General features: G+C 40.3%; 1 protein-coding gene across 1 annotated transcript in view; it reads right to left on the minus strand.

Annotated features, from left to right (window-relative positions):
• ATP3 (gamma subunit of Mt ATP synthase) overlaps positions 1-21,739 on the minus strand; it is a 151,517-nt gene that overhangs the window by 16,468 nt on the left and 113,310 nt on the right. The window contains exons 6-7 of the mRNA XM_089446478.1: positions 17,360-17,482; positions 17,112-17,231 (exon numbers count right to left, since the gene is read on the minus strand). Coding sequence (XP_089302604.1) covers positions 17,112-17,231; positions 17,360-17,482 — 243 coding nt within the window. The remainder of the gene's footprint in view (positions 1-17,111; positions 17,232-17,359; positions 17,483-21,739) is intronic.

Below are 21,739 nucleotides of genomic sequence, written 5' to 3' on the forward strand. Positions count from 1 at the left end.
TCTAATGGTTTGAGATTAAATCTCGGCCATTAGATCATAAGGATCAGGTTCCTATCTTATGGAGAAGACAAAAGGGAGGAAAAAAGGAAAAAGAGGCTCATTATTCTCATGACTACATTGAGAAGAGGAGAGCAGCTTGAGAAAGGAGGAGGCTTCAAGAAGAAAGTTACAACAGAGAGAGCAACAGAATTTCAAGTGGTTCGAATCTCAAGAAGCTGAGTGCAAAGCCTTGGGGAGAGGCTCGAATCTCTAAGGAGCAGCCCTCTTAATCTTAGCACCCACGTGATATTCCCACTTAGCGACATTGCGAAGGGAAATATCAATTTTTGGCCAGTTTTGAATTAATTCACATTAGCACTTGGGAAGTGTGGGTTTAGAAGCTCCGCATGTATTTTTGATCAAATGTGAACCCAAACATTAGCGGATGGAACAGAAAATCGAGCCACTAGTGGTACGTGGGGGCCACTCATAGAAAATTGCAAACCACATGGGCAACACTCTCTCATTGAAGCGAAGTTGGTGGGGAAAGTCAAGTTGGGCCCACATGGGCATCTTGGACGCTCTTTGAAAATAGAGCAAGAAGCACAGGCACTCATTTTGCTCATTCATTCATCTATTTAGAAGCTTGTCTTTGACATAGCACGCTTGAGCAGAAGCCAAGTCTGCGAGTGTTGTTTAGCACATGAGTGTCTCCGAGTGGAGATCTCAACCCTTGCTTCGGTAGACTTCGAGTGTCAAACCAAGGAGGGAGTTCCATCCTTTTCTGATTGTTCCAACAGTGGGAGTGCGAGTTTGTTTGGAGGAGACACTAGCAGTAGAGCAGGGACTGCACAGTGCTTGGAGGAGACACTAGCAGCAGAGCAGGGACTGCACAGTGCTTGGAGAAGACACCAGCAGCAAAGCAAGGACTGCACAGTGCTTGGAGGAGACACTTGGGAGTTGAGCAGTGAAGGGAGTTTGGGCCTAAAACTTGAGCTGGAGTCCAAGGAAGTGTTGTGGGGGTTTTTCTAGCATTTTGGCATAGCAGCAAACGCAACATTTGCTATAGGTTACATCTTTTACTTGTGGAGAAGGGCCAAGCATTTGGGGGCAATTTTGGAGCGTCAAAACTAGGACAAACCCTTTCTGGGTTTTTTTGGGTTTTTGACAAGGACCTCAAAAATAATTTGGCAAAATTTTTTGGGCAGATTTGAGGGGCCAAACAAGGGTCCCAATCCAGGCAGCAGCTAGAGGAGCTAGGGGAAATTTGGGCCAAAATTTCGGGGTCAACATTTGGCCAATTCGTTCGTGGGTTTTTTTGGGTTATTGGTGAAGAGGCCAAGGTTAATATCCCGAAATTTTCTGAGCACCGGAGGAGGCCCTAGAAGGGGATCTTGACACCCAGTAGCATATTTATGGGCAGTTTAGGGCAGAGCCATGAGATAGAGCAGTAGCATATTTGAGGGGGACTTCTTATTATTCATTTAGTCTTAGCTAGCTTGCCTTGAGAAAACCCAGGTTCACTCTTTCCAACTCCTCATTGTACCCTCTTCATATTATAATAAAATGGCTCAACAACGCAGATTTTGGCTTTAAAATGGTGTTCTCATGCTTAAGTATTTTTTTGTGTTTTTGGTTGTTTGCTTTGTTTATCACTGTATATTTCCATTAGGAACATTACAGTGATATCAAAGCCATAATCTTGGCTCAACCTGTGGGAAACCCTTCGTTCTATGAGAAGACCAGAATAAAAGCTTAGAAGTCATGGGATCCAAAGAAAGGTTAGAATCAAACAACATGGCAATAACCTTGAATGAGATGATTAGGATGCAACAAATGATGATTGATGTGGGGGAGAAGTTGATTCATTCCGCAATTGGGAATCCAGACATGATTGCAACTGATGTGGAGTTATTGGGAGAAAACTGGAGGGCATACCAATCATTGGTTCATGGCATTCAGGCGCCCCTCTCTTTTTGGGAGTTCTATGAACTAAGAGGCATGCACAAACCAATGGAGATTCAGTGGAATTTTGTTGGGATGATGGGGAAGATTAAGGAAGAAGACGAGAGAGTAGTTCAAGGGGCCATGATTGGCAAGGATACAGTTGAGCATACACCTGTTGATGAGATGTCATCCGTTGTTGAGGTATCCATTGATGAGGTATCTTGGGTTTTGACTAAGTTCTCAAGTGATAGTAGCACACAACACATGTTGGGTTGAGTTGTGGAGTAGGAGTGCCTTACATTACATTGAGTACACGCGGGGAGTGGTTGGTTCCTTGACACAGACAGGACGCAGGAAGGTATAGGATGGTATAGTCGTAACCGAGGGTATTCAGTGGTGTACAGGGACAGGTTGCAGCATACAATGGCATGTCGAGGAGTACGGTGATACTTGGTGTTATGCAATGACACATGATGCAGCGCAGCAGGATCTTGGATCGTTGCCTCCAAGGAGACTTATGGACCGGAGCATTGGATGTACCAGACAGTGCCTTGTATGGAGGTGGGGACTCTTCACTTTTGTACGAGGCACAAAGAACGCCGAGGAGCAAACTAGTGGTTGCATCACTGCTGACACAGGGAGATTCACTTCTCGGATCCCTCAAGGAGGATTTGGAGTGAAGATCCATTCATCGACGATTATAGTGATGTGACGGTGGAGGTGATGATACCAATCAAGTGTGGACTGACACGTAGAGACACAGCTCTAGGCCATCAGATCCAGGGATGTGTGGAAGCATCTAGCACTAAGCAATGGACTGCAGGTCGACATGGAGGTGCATGGTGGTGTACTGTAGTGTGTTGGGTTGCATTGTGGAGTAGGAGTGCCTTACATTACATTGAGTACACGAGGGGAGTGACTGGTGCCTTGACACAGACAGGACGTAGGACGGTACAAAATGGTATAGTCGTAGCCGTTGGTATCCAGTGGTGTACAGGGACAGGTTGCAGCGTACAATGGCATGTTGAGGAGTACGATAATACTTGGTGTTATGCAGTGACACATGATGCAGCGCAGCGGGATCTTGGAGTGTTGCCTCCAAGGAGACTTATGGACCAGGGCATTAGATGTACCATTGGATGCAGCTCACCTAGGATCGATGAGGACATTGTTGAGCATATGGGGACACCATGTTTTGCGGAGACAAGGCTTCAAGGGGGTTATCAGCAGATCTGAGATGGAGAGAATGTCGTCTGTAGGATTACTCTAGAGCATTCCTGCAGACTATTGATCATACCCGCCCATCATCCTCCAGTGTTGCTTATAGTAATATTGCGTTTGGTTGTTGCCCCTTCATACTCTCCATTCAGGTAGCGGGACATGGGAGGCTCACCCTAGACAGTTGAATGAGACACCGTGTGTCATGAGCCGGGAGGAGACTCTCCAGTTGAGACACTTGGTAGGTGCACAAGTTGTCGAATACAAGATCAAAGATGGCATAGTTGATGGTCGAGGTAGCATATGTTCCACACCTAGGCTCACACTTGAGGGAGAGTGGATGGTAGACTTCGTCTACAGGAGGGTACCCAAACTCCGAGCACTGTCCAAGTGTATCATCAAGAGTTGGGATAGCAGATTCCACTGTATGGTCTAGTAGGAGAAGGGCAAGTTCGTATGCATAAGACATACTCTTGATACTTGGGGTCCATCGAGGGGATACATACAGGGATCAGAGATGAGGGCTAGATGGGTTCTAGCAAGTAACAGCGTTATGCAGCGACATCCTGTGAGGAGTGGGAGTTATGAGCTCCTCGTATGTTTGGGGGATCCAGGGATCTGGTTGGTGGGCAGATCACTCCACTTTGTGAGGAGAAAGGTCATGGCAGAGGATGGTCCAATTCACTTTGGGTTTGATACATGGGGGATCACTGAGACCTCCACTGCATGGCGAGGCAGACTTGTCCTGTTATGGCATAGGGTTGAGATTAGCAGTGGATGGGTAGATATTGGCATCATGGAGATGCCCAGGCAGGATGAGCTTGGCTCTCACAGATTTTTCGCCACTAGACCTTAGGAGGGGAGGATATTGTCTGCGCATGATGGGGAATATGTCATTTTCAGAGTAACGCAATGTCAGCATGGTGGCACCACTCTGGGACTAGCAAGGAACAAGGGCATCACAACTCTTCACAGCTCAATAACCTTTAGGGATGAGTTGGCTACTACAGGGGGAGATCATGCAGATCTTCCATTGGGCTTTAGCGAGTCACTGATGGAGCAGGGGACTTTTGGTACTTCCACCGGGCAAGATAGTGAGTCGAGTGAAGGGAGCTTCACGTTGGACAGGCTGTCATGGGATTCTGGTATTGAAGGATTCCTTCATGTCAGGATAGTGCAGAGGTCAGGCACAATTCAGTGGAACATTTGGGACCCTGGCACATTTTGCAGTGACAGTGGGGAGCAATAGCTAGAGAGGATGCTTGTTCAGGCATTGCTTGAGGACAAACAATTTTTGGCAGGGAGGACTATGATCTTCCCACTTAGCGACATTGCTAAAGGAAATATCAATTTTTGGCCAGTTTGAATTAATTCACATTAGCACTTAGGAAGTGTGGGTTTACAGGGCCCACGTGTATTTTTGATCAAATGTGAGCCCAAACAATAGAGGATGAGGAGAAAATCAGGCCACTAGTGGTACGTGGGGGCCAGTCATAGAAAATTGTGGCCCACATGGGCAACACTTTCTCATTGGAGCGAAGTTGGTGGGGGAAGTCGAGTTGGGCCCATATGGACATCTTGGAGGCACTCATTTTGGTCATTCATTCATCTATTCAGAAACTTGTCTTTGACATAGCACGCTTGCATAGAAGACAAGTCTGCAAGTGATGTTTAGCACACGAGTGTCTCTAAGCAGATATCTCAACCCTTGTTTCAGTGGACTTTGAGTGCCAACACAAGGAGGAAGTTCCATCCTTTTTTTATTGTTCCAACAGTGGTAGTGCGAGTTTGCGTGGAGGAGACACTAACAGCAGCGCAGGGACTGCGTAGTGCTTGGAGGAGACACAATTGGGAGTTGAGGAGTGAAGGGAGTTTGGGCTTAAAACTTGAGGTGGAGTCCAAGGAAGTGTTGTGGGGGCTTTTCCAGCGTTTTGGCTGGAGCAACAAATGCAACATTTGCTACAGGTTACATCTTTTACTTGTGGAGGACAAACCCTTTCTGGGTTTTTCTAGGTTTTTAAGGACCTCATAAATAATTTGGCAAAATTTTCTGGGCAGATTTGAGGGGCCAAACAAGGGTCCCAATCCAGGCAGCAGGCTAAAATTCTGAAGTCAACATTTGGCCAATTTGTTCGTGGATTTTTGTGGGTTATTGGTGTAGAGGTGGAGGCTAATTTCTCAGAATTTTCTAAGCACCAGAGGAGGCCCTAGCAGTAGATCTTCACACCCAGCAATGTATTTCTGGGCAGTTCAGCGCAGATCCAAGAGATAGAGCAGCAACATATTTCAGCATATTTGAAGGGAACTTCTTAGTATTCATTCGGGCTTAGCTAGCTTGCCTTGAGAAAGCCCAAGTTCACTCTCTCCAGCACCTCATTGTACCCTCTTCATATTATAATAAAATGGCTCAACAACACGGTTTTTGGCTTTAATATGGTTCTGATGCTTGAGTATTTTTCTGTGTTTTTGGTTATGTTTGCTTTGTTTATCATTGTATATTTCCATTAGGAATATTACAACCCAGGTTGAATTATCTTCTGGGTTTAAGGCAACATACAAGTATCATTTACTTCTCCCTTCAACCTGTTGATGAGAGGTCGAGATTCTCAGACCTGAGAGGCAAAACTTTTGGGCCTATCTGAAGCATGGTACAGTGAGCCTGAGATGCGAAAATTTTGGGTTAGTCTGCAACACTATACAGTAAGGATTTCAGGCACTTTACAGCGAATTATTTTGGGAGGGGATCCCTGTTACAGAAGTGTCATTTCCAGCTAAGAAACAACTATTCCTTGATATACATTTCCTGTGTTCTGAGAGCTAATAGGAGGACGTGTTTTTCGCTGGAAGGAGAGGACTGTGAGGAAGCACATATCAGTCCAAAAATTTCAATGCTAAGGAGACGTCTGAGAAGCAATCAAAAAGGGAAGAGATAAGTCAAACTCTTCTTATATTTTGTTGTAAAAAAACTTTAAAGAAGCAAAATAAAATCTCCTTCTCCAGCACTGGTTTTCCCCAAGAGGCAATGGGGTCTTTCCAGGGTCAACTTGACCAAAAATCACTGTGTTTAATATTGTGTGCGCTTGTTATTTTATCTAGTCTGTTAGTTGTGCAAAAGAATATGTTAGAGTAGCTATAAAGTTTTATCTAAATGCAATTGTTAATCTTGTATTTCATGATGGGTTTGGGCATTAAAACAAACAAAACATAAAATTGGGTTAGGCTAGAAACTAGACACAAATTTCTACAGTTGGCCACCTATATCCACCTGGATCAAACATACCCCTTTAGAATGCAATGGTCTCCATTACATCAAGTTCCTTCATCAAGTGGGGAAACTTTTGCCATATCTAACTCTTGTTGAACCATTTGCCATAGTGGAGAGCCTACTTTGCTTTGAAAACTCAATTAAGATACATGTTCCAGAGGACTCAAGAGGGCTCCCTTCAACTTGGCATCAATGATCCAATCAACTATAGCAGTCAAAGCTTAGTTTTATAGGGGCCATGTGGTCTACCACCTCCAAGGTGTAAGCCAAGGAAAAGCGGAACACTTGTTTCAAAAGCATTCTCACCTACAACCTTATTGACGATGTAAGGCCCATAGTGAAGTGGTCTAAGCTTCCTATGGGAGCTTGTGCTTTGCTCTTTCTGTAAGTGTAACCATACCTTCTCACCAACCTAAAGCTTGTGTAGAACCCCATGCTAATAATGTCATTGCTTGTACCTGGCATTCAAGTTTTGGAATATATCATGAACTCCTTAATGGATATGTTGGATCCATTCAACAACTTTGGTTGCTTTATCAACCTCAACCTTAGCATGGCAGGACTCTTCATATGTCAGTGAGTAGAGCCATGTCCATTCTCAACTAGTGGACAATGCTTAGAACCCTAGGCACACTTGAAAGTGTTGTGTCCAATAAAACAATGAAGGGTTTTGTTGCAAGCTTATAGCTATATTAAACATAAGGGAGGCTTTCACCCCATCTACATGGATGCTTCTGTTGTACATTTTGTGGATATGCAAAATCAACTACCTTTGTCCATTGATATAGGGGTGGAAGTGTTGAAATTCCTTACACCCTAGTTCTGGTCTATGGTTAGACTTGGCACACAGACACATTAACAATGCTCAACCAAAACAACTTTGCACAACAAAAAACAATGAAGTACACAGCAGTGAAGCAATAAAGTACACATATATATTTGCCCAAAATCTTGTTTCTCATTAGTCCATCAATAAGAAATCATTAGGGCTCCCATATTAGGGATCATGGCCCTTTTAATAATCCTGATACAAACTAGTATACATAGTATACAAAATCTAGGGCTTGAGGTTTAATCCTTCAAACCTTCAATCTGCCCACAAATACAAAGACATAACTTGACTTTTGTTGTAGTAGTCATTGTCCTAGTTGTCCTTTGCCACCAAAATCATACAGAGCTTTGCTCCATTAAACCTTTGTCACACCGCTGCTCACAGTAGGGCTACTCCTTCAGTCCACTGTATTTAAACCAGCATCAAAAACCTAGTTGTCAGGTCCTCCTTCACCCAACAAACTTCACATTTCAGTCTTGTATCAGTCCTCCCTTGTTGTCCACAATCTAGGCCTTTTGTAGTTGTCTACGCCCTCCTCAATTTGATGCCTTGTTGTCTACTCCTTTAACCTTTCGGACTGCTCGTGATACCCTACCTCAAGCTTGAATCCCTTGGCCTTGTTCTAGGAATGCGGCCTAGTTATAAAGCAGACCTTTTACCTTGGCCAGCATCCATTTATGTGAACATACCCTCAGCCGTCCAAAGGGAAGCTTCTTTGCATGTCTAACACAACAGTTGAGACACTCGGCCCTCTTCTAGAACTACAACCTAGTCTCTTTGCTCATAAGAAATCCTCCAAGTGAAGAACAGCGCATACTTTCCATTACACACTCGGCATTCACGCTACTATAGAACAACATGCTCCAAATCAACTTCATTAGTCTCCTTGCATGTTGAGGCACCTCAACCCTCTGTTCCCAAGGGTCTGAGGCCTCTTTCTATGTCTGCAGCTCTCCTAGAAACCTGTGTTCACAAATTGAAGCCCTTTCGTCCCTCCCGAGGCCTTTCGACCTCCTTCTAGCGCTTCAGCCCTCCTAATCACTGAACAAAGATCTTTGCAGAGGTAACTTCAACAAACCTAAGTTACACGAAGCATGGAAAAGTTTCGGAGTTTCCGAACAAGTACATTTAGAAACGTCACCTCCCCAATATACCTTTTGAGCTACCCAAAATCCAACGAGATTGTAGTAGATTTGGTCAACGACAATGGGCTAGACCAGAAAGTATTGAGGAACATGTTGTCCTTATCTAAAACAATGGGCTGACAAATAGCTTAGCAATGACTTTTGTTGTGACTCTCTTCTTGGAAGGTGCCAAAATGGCCATCTCAAAGAACCAATCAACAAACAAAAATATATATTTGTTACCACGCTTAGTACAAGGCAAGTCTAAAATATAATCTGTGGAGACTAGCTCCCAAGGCTTTATCTAGAGAAGTATACAACCCATGCTTCTAGATGGAATGTTTAGCAATGGCATAGGAAGTGCACAATCTAATATATCTAGTCACGTCCTACTACAACTTCGGCCAATATAAGTACTTTTGCACTATTGCCAATACTTTGTCCACATCAAAGTGCCCTACCACCTCACTATAATGCCTCTCCCAAATCAACTTCACATGCTCACTTGAAGAAACACAAAGATGGATCAAATGGCATATAAATTCATCCTAGAGATGAAAGTCTAAAACTTGCATATCTAAACCTAGTGTTAGATATGTAGTAGGGCAGTCAAGACCATTATCATACAATTGGTACCTCCCAAAAGTCTCATGTTCAATAGAATTAATAACTTTGATCAGGGACACAACTGGAGGCCATATGAGGCAATCAACAACTCAATTTTTATTTCCCTTCTTGTACTTGATGTTCAAGTGGTATTGTTGAAGATGAATGGACAACCTCCAATGGAAATTGTTTTGAAACATTCCCTACATGATGTTTTGGTTGATGTCGATGATTGTTTCCTTTCCCATAATATATTGCTTCCACTAAACACATGCCTACACAATGGAATATATGTCCTTGTCATGGGTGGGGTACATGAACAATTGCATCAAATAGTGGCTCGTCGCTCGTTATGATATGCCACAATATTTCCATCCCAAGTGTCGATGCCAAACAAAGGCGATGTCCAAATCCTCGAATCCTTTTGGTTCTACCTCAACCCAAGTAAACTTGGCTTTGGCCCCACCCTTGGTTATCTAGCTTGAGGACTAAGCAATATGAGAGAACCCCAAGACAAACCTAGGGTAGAAATTGAAGAGGTCTAAGATATTGCAAAGTTCTATTAGTGTCTTCAAGGACAATCAATCACGAATGACTTGGATCTTGGTTGAATCCACATGCACACCATGCTCATCCACAATGTATCCCAATACTAAATTATTTACATGTCAAATGAGCACTTCCCCAAATTGCCATATAACTTGTCTTGTCATAGGGTGCTTAGAACTCGTTGATGTGCTTCAAATGATCATCCCAAGTTCTACTAAAATGAGAATATCATCCAGAGATACAAACACAAAGGAATTGATAAATGGCTACAATATATCATCCATCATCCTCATGAACATTATTGGGGCTTTAGTCAAGACAAAAGGCATGACCAGCGAGTCAAAAGGATCTTCTTTAGAGTTAAGGTTGTCTTCCACGCATTAGTTTATTGGATCAGCCCCTAGTGATTGCCTTTATTCAAATCAATCTTACTAAAAAACTTGGCTAGGATTTTGTTCAAGGCTTTGTCTTCAACACTTCATATCAATCTTACTAAAAAACTTGGCTATGATTTTGTTCAAGGCTTTGTAATAAACACTAAGTTGTCATCTCTCACCCTTCTTCTAAACCAACACAATCAGGATCCCACAAGTTGAGGATCTTGATAAAATGTGACCCTTTTGTATTATCTCTTGAATCTAGCATTTGATCTCCACAATCTCAAGAAGAGAGCATCTATAGATTAGGCCATTATGCAGAGAGGTATTATCAGGTGACAAATCAATTGCACACTTTATCTCACAGTGCACTTGCTTCTGTTGTATACAGAAACCCATTTATAGAGGCATTCAAAATCATAATGATCTTTCGTTCACGTTCTGATAGAACCATGAAGAGGGCAAATCTCCCAATCTAAGATATAACCTTCCTACCACACTTACTTATGATCAAAGAAATTGAGATAGTCAAGGCTACCTCTAATACCCTTTAGAGCTAACTTCCCAAATTAACAATAACACTCTAGGGCCTAAAGTCATAAAAAAACATGACTCTTCCACATATATGGTTGTCCTAAAAGAGCATCACAAAATTCAAGATAACAACACAAAGTGCCTCACCTTTTGAAGGCTTAATGTCGTAGTATAGGTGACATTGCTACTTGATTCATATATCTTGTTCTTGGCTCAACCAACAAATGTTGTATGGCTAGAGGTGCAATATTCAACATTTTAAACTTCTTCAGAACCTGTGTTGAGATCTAGGTCTTTTGATTCACTATCAACAATGAAAAATAACAAAGTCCCCCTCACGTACATCTAACAGTGGAAAAGGTGCCCACCTTCATTAGGTTCATTTGGCTCCTCTAGTTGGAATTCTATGGTAGCAATGGTAATATCGTCGTCCTCATCAATGATATGTTTTCCCTTATGCAGCTTGAAATCAAAGTCCAAGCTAGAATCAAATCTTGAGTCTTTCAACTCAATGAACAACAATTGTTTAGGGACACATTCACTAATCTTGTGCCAAGAGGTTTTGTGGATCTTACACAACTTTCCAACACCTTTCTCTTTGCTTTCTTGTTCCTCTTATTTGCATGTAGGTTGGACAAATTGTACCAAGGTTTCCTATCCTTTCTTTGTCCTTTGTTCTATTTACCAATTTTTCATTGTGGCTAATTTGCAAACCCAAACTCTTTTAAACTTATGTTGGAATTTTTGCTAAATCTTGACAACATACTGGTAAGCAACTCCCACTGAAGAGATGTCCAAAAACTGCATTTCTATTATGATGTATTCGGTTGGCATCCCTAATACGCAACTTTAAACATTACATCTCTATGTACTTTAGCACTACTTGATCCTTCTCCCAATGCAAAGTTGTCCGTCTCATGTAATCGTTATCATAGTTTCCAATAGGATAGAATCCCTCATCAAGGTTATCAACAAAAGTTACCCATCTAGGCCATATCCCAAATCCTTCAAATCCATCCTTGGCATGCTGCATACAATAAGTGTCCCACCAATCTTTGATATGGGAAAGGGACTTAAGGAGAGTGAAGTAGATCTTCTCCCTATTGGAAAAAATTCAACTATGTAATAACCATCCATAAGGCTTTACCATTTCTACAAAGCATCTATGTTTATCTTTCCTTCAAACAAAGGAATGTTGAAGTTAACTTGCACCTTGAAAAACATCATACCTCAAAAATCACTGCTTGTGAAAAATCTAGGTGAAATTATTTGTCATCTCGCTCCTATATCACATAAGGATTTCCTCAAGCAACATCTTGATAGGATCTCCTACTCTATTATCTTTCCTTTTCTCCACCATGGAAGGTCGTTTCAACGAACAAGATAAGTGTTCACCGTGCTCATTTTATTCAAGGCCAAAGTCCGTGTACCCTAACATAGTTGGGGACATGCACAAAAAAACAACAGAAAGGTCACTCTCATCCCATTATTCCTAATTATGTTGAAAACAAAATGAAGATAGCAATAACAAGCGAATAACATAGAGATATTGCAAAAAGCACAGTAATACAATCAACACAATGGACATCAATCAACACAAACAATTTTGATGGCATTGCCTAATCCAAGCCTTAAAATATGGTTAAAAAACCTTAGCATGCTTGATCAATGATTCTAGTTTGAGAAGGGTCCACATTTAGGGCTTCTGCTCTTGATTAAAATGCCAATCACATACCCTCATACATGAGAGAATCCAATGAAAATGTTGCAATCCCATTGATCATGAAATCCTAAAAGCTATTAAAGTCCGGAAATTTTTAAATCAGTTATAAAATTCTATTTTCTCCCCAATGAGGTTGGAACCACTCTCAAATATCTTGAAACAATTAATGGTAATGTTAAAAATTTAAATAAAATGTTCCTTCTATTTAATAATTTAACATTACCATTACAGAGTATCCATGGAGTGCCTAGGGAACAACTAGGGAGCATCCAAGGAGCACCTTGGGAGCGCATTTCTTGGCTCTAAGAGCATCCTTGGGAGCGCCACACTCCCAAATTGGCAAGGAGTGTACCCAAAAGGTCCAAAGTTTGCTCTCAAATTTTGGGAGCGCACTCCTAGGGTCGCTCCTTCTTGAAGCATAGTTCCAAGGCTAGGGTGTTGGGGTACACTTCCTGCAACTATGATCCATATTTAATGTGTATTTGTAATATACACACACATAGTACACAGTATAAGCAGGAGATGGAACAATCAGCCAACATTGAACAAAATCATCCTTGAAATCAAATAATGAATAAATTGGCATATCGAATGAGGACACTCCATGAACTCATCCATAAATGAAGGAGATTATGCTACACTGAACCAAAAAAAAGGATTAAATAAAAATTTAAAATAATAATAATAAAACAACAACTTCAACCAATAGCAAAGCAAATTAGGGTGCACACATATACAAGGACAACAATAGAGAGAAGAAATAGTACTCTTCATTATGTACGCTGAGGGAACACTGACCATGCATGAGCCACCAAATTCATATTATCTGCAACCAGATGCTAGAACCATAAGGATTATCGGTGCATTTGTTATGATGGTGTTGTTTCTATTTTTATTGACATCAAAGTCTCGTTCTTTCACTGCGTATTTGTTTCCCAATTCTTCAATATGCAGGAAAGTGCACTAATAGGCATCATTGCTTCTCCTCGACAATGTTGTCTCTTTCTATTTGTATATGGCTGCTAAAACCTTTGGTTCTTCCTTTCGATCTTTGTCATGGACTTGAACTGGAGCATTTAATTGTAAACAAGATGATCTTCAATCTGATATGGGCATTTTCTTCTCGAGTAACTATCATCTGGTCTGACCCTTTCTTTCTTTTCCAGGTAGGTAAAGCCTATGCCAGGGCCAGCCCTAATGTTGAAAGGAAGAACAATCTTCCCACCAGCTGGATGTTGTTACCAGGATTGCGCAAAGCTCAATCGAGCCTGGAGGCCCCTTGGGATAGGTTCCCCCCCCCCCCGCCCCCCACAGGTAGCTCCCACCCTCAGCCCCTCCCCATAAGATTTAAACCTGAGACTTGCTGGATGCTAAACCCCACACAAACCGACTAGTCTACACCTCATGGTTATCTGGTCTGACCTTTGTTTGCAGGGACATCAACCTTTCAAGTGCAAACATCTTCAAAGTGCAGATTCCCAATTGAGTCCAACCTAGGTGTTCTTAATGAGTATATTGTTGTAACGACCTTGAGCCATGAAGAATCCAGAATACACTGCATACCATTCTTGGAATGAGGGGAAGTGCCTGGCAGGTTTCCAGGATATGTATTTCAGAGAGAAAAGTTCCTTGGCAACAGTCAGTTTGATAACTTTGTCTTCAAAAACTTCATATAATTTAAAAAAATTAAGGTCCTAAACATCAATATTCAAGGGCTACTTATAATTATCACACTAAAAGCTTGCCTTTTTCAATGTCAACATGTACGCAGGGGTTTTCTTATCACAGACCTGAGAACCATGACCCTTCATACTATCCAAGAAATTACCGTGGGCACCATTACGTAAGTATTGTGTTGCACCATAATTTATAATACGCCTAAGTGGTTACAGTGGTTTACCAACCTAACCACTATATCTAATATTACAATCATCACATATCATATAAAGTGACCTCCATATTAATAACTTCTAATAACACTTCCTCAGGTGTCACCATTCTAACACAAATTTCCCTTCAAACCTTCACTTGTCTATCAAACAAAGTGCACATAACTGAGGCTCAAACTTGCATGAGTGGATGTAGATGCAGACCGTATCTGTACAGGACACATATACCATCCATGTCTGGACAGAATATGTATCGGTACAAGTGTCACAGTATGGATGGGGAAAGATCCACAGTGACGGGACTCTTACGAACAAGTACAACAAATAGTATATATTCATGTCCTCATCCTGCAACAGTCATCAGTTCAAAAGTAGTGATCATTCTTTTGTGTCCACCACAAGAAACTGCAGTGCAAAATGAGAAAACTTTTCTAAAACAATATATAACAAATATGGAGCCTGCTCAAGAATTCGTGTTAATATCCTCTTTTGAACCAACTCTTAACAGAAAAACTTTCAGTATCTTAACATACAACAACTATGGAACCTGCTGAATGTTGAAAAGTGTAACTAGGTTCCGTCTTCATAATGACAAGTAATTATGATTTTATATAATGAGATGTAAAGAAGAAAAATAAATTATTGTAATGAGCAAGAGATTTCATTTTCGAGTCAAGACTCCCATTGAGAGCCTTTAGGAATTATTTATCATCTAGTCATAAAATGTTAGAGTCATTGTCATGTAATGAAGTCATGTTACGCTCGTATAAAAGTCAAATTTATCTATGTGAAGTATCCTCCAAGACCTTGTCACTCATCCTCTTCAAGTCGGCCTACAACGATGGAAGAACATGCTAGAAGAAGTCGGCCTAACCTCTAGCTATCATGTCAGCCTAAAGAACATATGATGAGGGATATATATATAGCCACACTCAGCCTCCATTAGAAGCAAGAAACTCGACTTGCATTTGACCAAGAGTAGTGCGAAGAAAGGGAAGCAAAGGAGGTTTCTTCTGGGGCAGCAAAAGGAGCTTCTTCTGGGGTAGCGAAAGTGTTAAAATTGGCAACTAGGGCCAAACACCACCTTGGACAGCTCATATGATGGAGATGATATTTTTCCTGGATTCCTCTTTCCTAGAGGTGCGGGATTGATCAAAAGATCATCTCATTCTGACAAGCAGAAATAGAATTATGACTTTATTTCTTCTATGGACAAATTGTCAAGGTCGGCTCCAGTGAAATGTAGGCTCATGAAGCCCAACAGATGTGTCTCTTCACCCTCAACTTGTGTATAGGAGAGACATTTTCCTCATTTGGACACCATCATCTCAACACATCTTTCTCTCTCCTCTCCTCATTGGTTCGTACAGCAAGGAGCAGCTCTTCTTCTTCTCTTCTTTCACTTGGGTTGACCGAAAATTTCAACCTGAAATTTCAGGACTGTTTTTGGGCTATCTGCAGCAACGTTGACCAGCATTGAGTGAGGGGTCAAATCACCTCCTTTGAATGCGATTTTCAGGCAGAAAATCCGATCTCTTGAGGCTGCATCTCCTGGCACAGAAATCGAGGAAATTGCAGCAGTTTGACCTGCATTGACCGCAGGACCCTTTGACCACATTGTTGACCTGCATTGACTGAGTTCGACCAGATATTTCAGGACTGTTTTGGGCTGCTTCTATCTGTCTTTGGAGGCCGAGTTGACTGGGTTTGACCGAGCTCATTTGGAGGAGTTTTTCTGTTGGTTTGACCAGCGTTGACTTTCTGGTTAGGGCATCCTGTTAACTGTTGTTTGACTGGACTGTTTTGACAGTGATTGGGCAAGTAAATTTTGTATGATGTACTCTCTCTCTCTCTCTCTGCTGAACTTTTGAAGAATAATAAGAAGATTTGATCAAAGGGTTTTCCCCACATTGGGGTTTTTCCCTGGCATCTGCCAAATATTGTGTCCTCTTCTCTTGGCTTTTCTTCTGTTTATTGTTTATGTTCTATCTGCATTTACTCAATGTTAATGTGATTGCTAATCTGGAAATTGATATTGAGCTAATAAGAAAAATTGAAGTAAATTGCTCTAAAGCATAAGAACATACCATTGTTATCTAAAATTAACAGAAAGAGATTCTTCTGGGGCAGTAAAGAAGGGTTCTTCTGGATTAGCGAAGAAGGTATTCTTCTTGGCAAGCGAAGAAGGAGGTTTCTTCCGGGCAACAGAAGAAGGAAGTTTATTCTAGGGCAGCGAAGAGAAGTTTCTTCAGGGGCAGAGAAGGAGGATTCTTCTGGGCAACAAAGAAGGTTTCTTCTGGAACAGCGAAGAAGGATTCCTCTGAGTGACCGAGATAGAGATCTAGAGACCGAGATAGAGATCTAGAGGAGACCAGTGAAAGCCTAGAGACCGAGATTCTCTAGAGGAATCCGAGAAGCAGCAGTGTCAAAAATAGAGACCGAGTTTCTCTAGAAGGAGCATCAAGGTTAGTGACAAAGTTCTTGGGAGGATACTAGAGTCAAGGGTCTGTGTCATGATCTTGGTACTCAATTGAAGATCTAGAAGAAGAATTTTGATCAGGTTTTCTCCTCAAGAGGTGAGAGGTTTTGGCCCTGGCTGACAAGCCTACATACTGTGTCACTTGTCTTTGTTGTGCATTTTGGTAAGTGTCTTGATGAACAGAACACAATAATAACATAACAAAGAAAAGACTATAAGCTAAGAAGTAAAAGTATATCACAAGCAATTATCAAGCAAAGAAATATTTTAACTATACATGACCTAGATTTCTCAACACTGAAGAATCTCTTTTTGTGTCTTTAGAACTGAATTAGATATTTTAATATCATCTTTTGAACCAACTCTTAACAGAAAAAATTCCGGTATCTTAACGTACAACAACTATAGAACCTGCTGAAGAATCTGTTTTTGTGTCTTTAGAACTCTCTTTATAAGTGTCAGCAACTACTATAGCACCATGAACAGAGCACAATTTATAGTTAAATTCAAAAATGTCTTTCATTTTAAGCATGTCTTGAAACCTTTAATTATAAGAGGCAGAGAAGCTCTCGATCATCAGAATACATACACAAACAATGTGAAATTCACTAAGATTTTGCAGCACTTCTCCTTTTGTTTCAGCTCCTTCAATTTCATAAGAATCCAAGTCACCGAGGACTCCTCCTGATTCAGACTCTTTCTCAACAACCTACAACACATCCAGAACCCCAACATACAATCAAGTGAAAGTCCCAAAAAACTGCCACAGGAGCAAACGCGACTGGGGTTATCTGACATGATCATTCACAACAAAAAAATATGAAGTTATAACCTTACCTCAGCAGATAATACAGTGGACACAGTTGGTGCAAATGAGACTATTGACTGAAATCTGTTGAAAATGATTCTTAAAGCATCAAACTCCACATTCTTCAAAATGTCATCCACAAGCATAGATACCTAACAAGGTGCACTGTGGTTAGATACCAAAACTAGTTTTACAAAACAGTCCTAACCTTATCTGTTATAATGAAACAATAACCCGATAATTTGTTTCCCAACCATGATTCAAATTTGTTTTATCTATTTGTATATGGTATATGTTAATCTGTCAATGGGGTCTAGCTTGGGTGATTGTGAATTATGATTCTTAACCTCACCACCCGGGTTTCATCCCAACAAGTGATTGATTTATCTTCTTAATGGAGATACTGTCGTGCTGGCATGGTACCAGCAACATCACTCTTGCCATCGAGCTGAGAGGGAGGACGACTTCTTTCCCCAGGTAGTCACCAATGCCCAAAAATTTGTCTTTGGAAAATATAGTATATGTTAAAATATAACTGTTAATGATGTATGCATCTATTAGAGTGACACAAAAAATGAAAAAAAACTGGCCACGTGTTAATGGTTCAGAGCAATTTGATACTTGATGGTGTTTAAGTCACAGTTGCAAAATGCTGACATGCTCATAGGAATGGTTTCTTCCAATCAGCCTCTTAAACCACTCATCTTTAGCTCATTTTTGCATCATCTGATTCCTTTAGAGCACTAATGCATTCCTATTTGTCAGATATTTTCCCAAGAACTGCCTTCTTTAGTTGCAACGTGCCAATTTTGCAGTCTAAATTTTGTGAATAGAGAAAGGTGCCTCATGTGAAAGTGTGCTGACTCAAACTGGGATTTGCAAACTCCCATTGAGATGTTAAAATCATAAAAACAAAGGAGAGGGTAACAGCTTTTAAAATACTCAAATACAATCAAAAGTAAAACCTATATATAATTTAAGGTTGCAGAATTTCCCAACAATGATGAAAGGCAGTGATACTAGATCAAAACATGGAAACAAGAAGAACCAAATAAATAACAACTAATAGGAAATCTAAAACCATTGCAATATAAATTTAATTGTCATAAATGTGATTGTGTTTGTTATGAAACTTTACCGATAAAAACAAATTAGGGACATACGACTGTCCACTTCAGAATACCAGCAATATGCCAAATCAGCCCACAGTCCAAACCATATGCACCCAAAACTTGGTGCTGTATGTTCATGCTCAATCAAGGAAAAGCAAAGCAAGAACATAATCTCTCTAGACCTACTAGAAGCCCTCAAAACTCTATTCAGACAAATGGATCTAAATTTACAATGTATAAAACAAATCTGATATATATGAAAAAATATTTAACCACTGGCAATTTAGCATACATCATCAAGGGATTCCTCCACCAAGCTGGAGTTTATATGTACACACCAACATAGAACATCTCTGGATTCAAAACTATAACAAATGTAGCCAGCTGAACTGGTTCTGTCCCAGCAGGTCCTTTTACTGCTCACCAAGGAAATTCAAGCTGCTACTGCATTTGAGTCAAGACTCAAAACTATAACAAATGTAGCCGGCTGAACTGGCTCTGTCCCAGCAGGTCCTTTTACTGCTCACCAAGGAAATTCAAGCTGCTACTGCATTTGTGCATTTTCTGGTGACTCAAAACTCCTATATAGGGAAAATCGTCTATCTCAAATAATTTCCTTGTTTTCCACCAAATGGCACGTGTGATCTTCCATTAGTTCCAAGTTTACAGACATGAAAATTTGTCTGTTTTGAGACGCAAGTGTGGTAGTCAGTACACTGTTTCACCATATGTTATTCTACACTTGTGAAGAGAAAGAGGGTCTTAATCCTGGAAAAATTCCAATCACTTATCCGCACTACTAGAGACAAGCAACAGAAGACACAGCATGTGATTAGTTTGTTGTTCTAATCTGTCTGAACATTTCATGCTAAAGCAGTGTCTGTTTAGTCCTAACTCGGCTTGTTAAAAACCCATCAGGTAAAACAAAAAAATAAAAATTATGCCATTTTGACCATTATCAAGGTAGTGCATACTACAGAATGCAGTAAACCAAATTTTCAATATCCGTCCTCTGAAGCATTGAGGAACCTATGATGACACTATCATTTGCAACAAGTGTAATTGATTTATAATTAGAATCTCTCGTCAGGTGTCATCCATACAGAGATTACAAGCACATTATCTTGTTAACATTTGAGACCTTCAAGGATGATACACTAATAAATTAGAAAATGTGTTTATTTACAATATCTCATTATGACCGCTAGAGTTTGAAAAGTGGACTTTCCCATAATGTCACTGGTTGCAGGCTGAAGAGTAAAGTCCACCAGGTTGAGAAGGTTGCAGCCTGCAGGTAACATAGATACTATGGGCTACTTGTACCATAGTGGGGGCACTTACATGAGGAGCTGAAAAAAATGCAAAGAATAGTTTTACCAAAGACTAGTACTGAAAACAAAGTGCCAAACAAGTAAATTTTCACAAGAAGACAATGCAACAATAACCTTTATTGTTAACATCTAGACAAGAGGTGAAACTAGGCAGCAAAATGTCACATGATTGTCACATCAAGCTCAAAAATGAGTTCCTAAAGGCAACTCATTTCATAACAGCCAAAGGCGTTTTTGGGAATAAAAAAGCTGCCAGATTGGCATGTGCCCTTTGTCACTCAATGGCATTCATTTCTTATCTGTACAAGAGACCAAGCAACTTTGTGTTGGGACAGACAGAGCAGAGCACCTCCTCGTATCCATGGTAATGAGACCAGCAGGGAGCAGTGACAGACATGGGAAAGATGGAAATACAGACTTGGAAATGTGGACTAATGCAACCGAATGGGATTTCTCCAACGTGAATGACTCAGCCCATTTATCTCACCTAACTTGGATCCAGGTCTGTTTCCCAGCTGTATGCCCCAGTGTTGTGAAAATCGCGATTAAATCGTGATTTAATGAAAAAATCGCGATTTTTTCCTTCTGCCGATCAAATCGCGATTTTTATACGAAAAAAACGTCGGTATTTTTTTTTGCCAATTTTTATTGAAAAAATCGCGATTTTTTCATAAAATCGTGATAAAAACGAAAAAAATCGCGATAAAAACTTAAAAATCGCTAGGGGTCGCGACAGCATAGTTTTATAACGTTTTTTTGGGTTTTTTCATGCAATTTTTTTTGAAAGAAACAAATCATTTTTGAGTGGGGCAGCTTAATGATCAAGTGTAGGCCTTAGTATGGATATGCTATTCATGGTAATGTTGGTAATGTTAAATTCTTAAAGTAAAAGTGACATTCTCCTTAATCTTCATTTTCATCATTTTACTTAAATTTTTAACATTACCATGAAATGACTCAGGATGTTTGAGAGTGGTTCCACCCTCATTGGATTTCATATGGAGAAAGTAGAATTTTAGATTTCATTTAAAATCCAGCAGACTTATCAGTTTTTCAAGATTTCAGGATTGGGAGATTGTAATGTTTCCAGGTGACACCACCTACCCGGGCTACCCCTGCCACCAGTAGAGGACGTGGTCTACCTCCTATAGCTCCTACTTCTAGTTCTTCAGCTTCTAGAGCACATCAAACTCCACTGCCATCTCCACCAGCACAGGCACCAGCATCTACATCTAGAGGGAAAGGGAAAGTTGTGGCATTTTCTCGCAAGAGGGGGCAGAGGAAATCAATAGGATTAGACTTTCATTTTATTGTATATGACATTATGACATGATGAGATACATTATCATATTTTTTGTTGATATTTTGAGGCTGAGTTGGGACTCAAGAGTCGGGACTTACTATTCAGGACATGATTCAATGTTATGTGTGATTTTAGCGCTAGAAATGATATTAAACATCTTATATATTAGTTTTTTTATCATATTTATGTGTCAATGTATTTATTTTATGTTGTAGATGGCTTAGATATTAAAAATTTTGAAAAAAAATGAATATTTTTGTACCAAACGATTTTTTCCCGATTTTTTCCGATTTTTTTCCGATTTTTCCGATTTTTTGCAATTTGTTCCCCTCGCCGATTTAATCCCGATCGCAACTTTCACAACATTGCTATAAACATTAGATTTTACAATTTACATCAAAATAATTATTAAAATCCTGACCAGTGAGAAATTTTAATAACTAAAATTAAACACTTAGACTTAACCAAATTCTGCAAGACTTTAGACATGATCTAGTATGACATTATACATTGACTCTATACACTAGGACTCACCTAATATCTCGCCATCAAGCCCCACTCTAGCTTTGGGGTATGCTTGGGAGAAAAACTCTACCAATTATAAGTGTTGAAAAACACACATAATTAGCGGAAACCAAAAAAAAAAAAAAAAAACTCCCTAGA

Source organism: Pinus tabuliformis, chromosome X (assembly GCF_031772625.1).
Source record: "Pinus tabuliformis cultivar Carrire ecotype Pingquan chromosome X, CPIR1, whole genome shotgun sequence".
NCBI lineage: Eukaryota > Viridiplantae > Streptophyta > Pinopsida > Pinales > Pinaceae > Pinus > Pinus tabuliformis.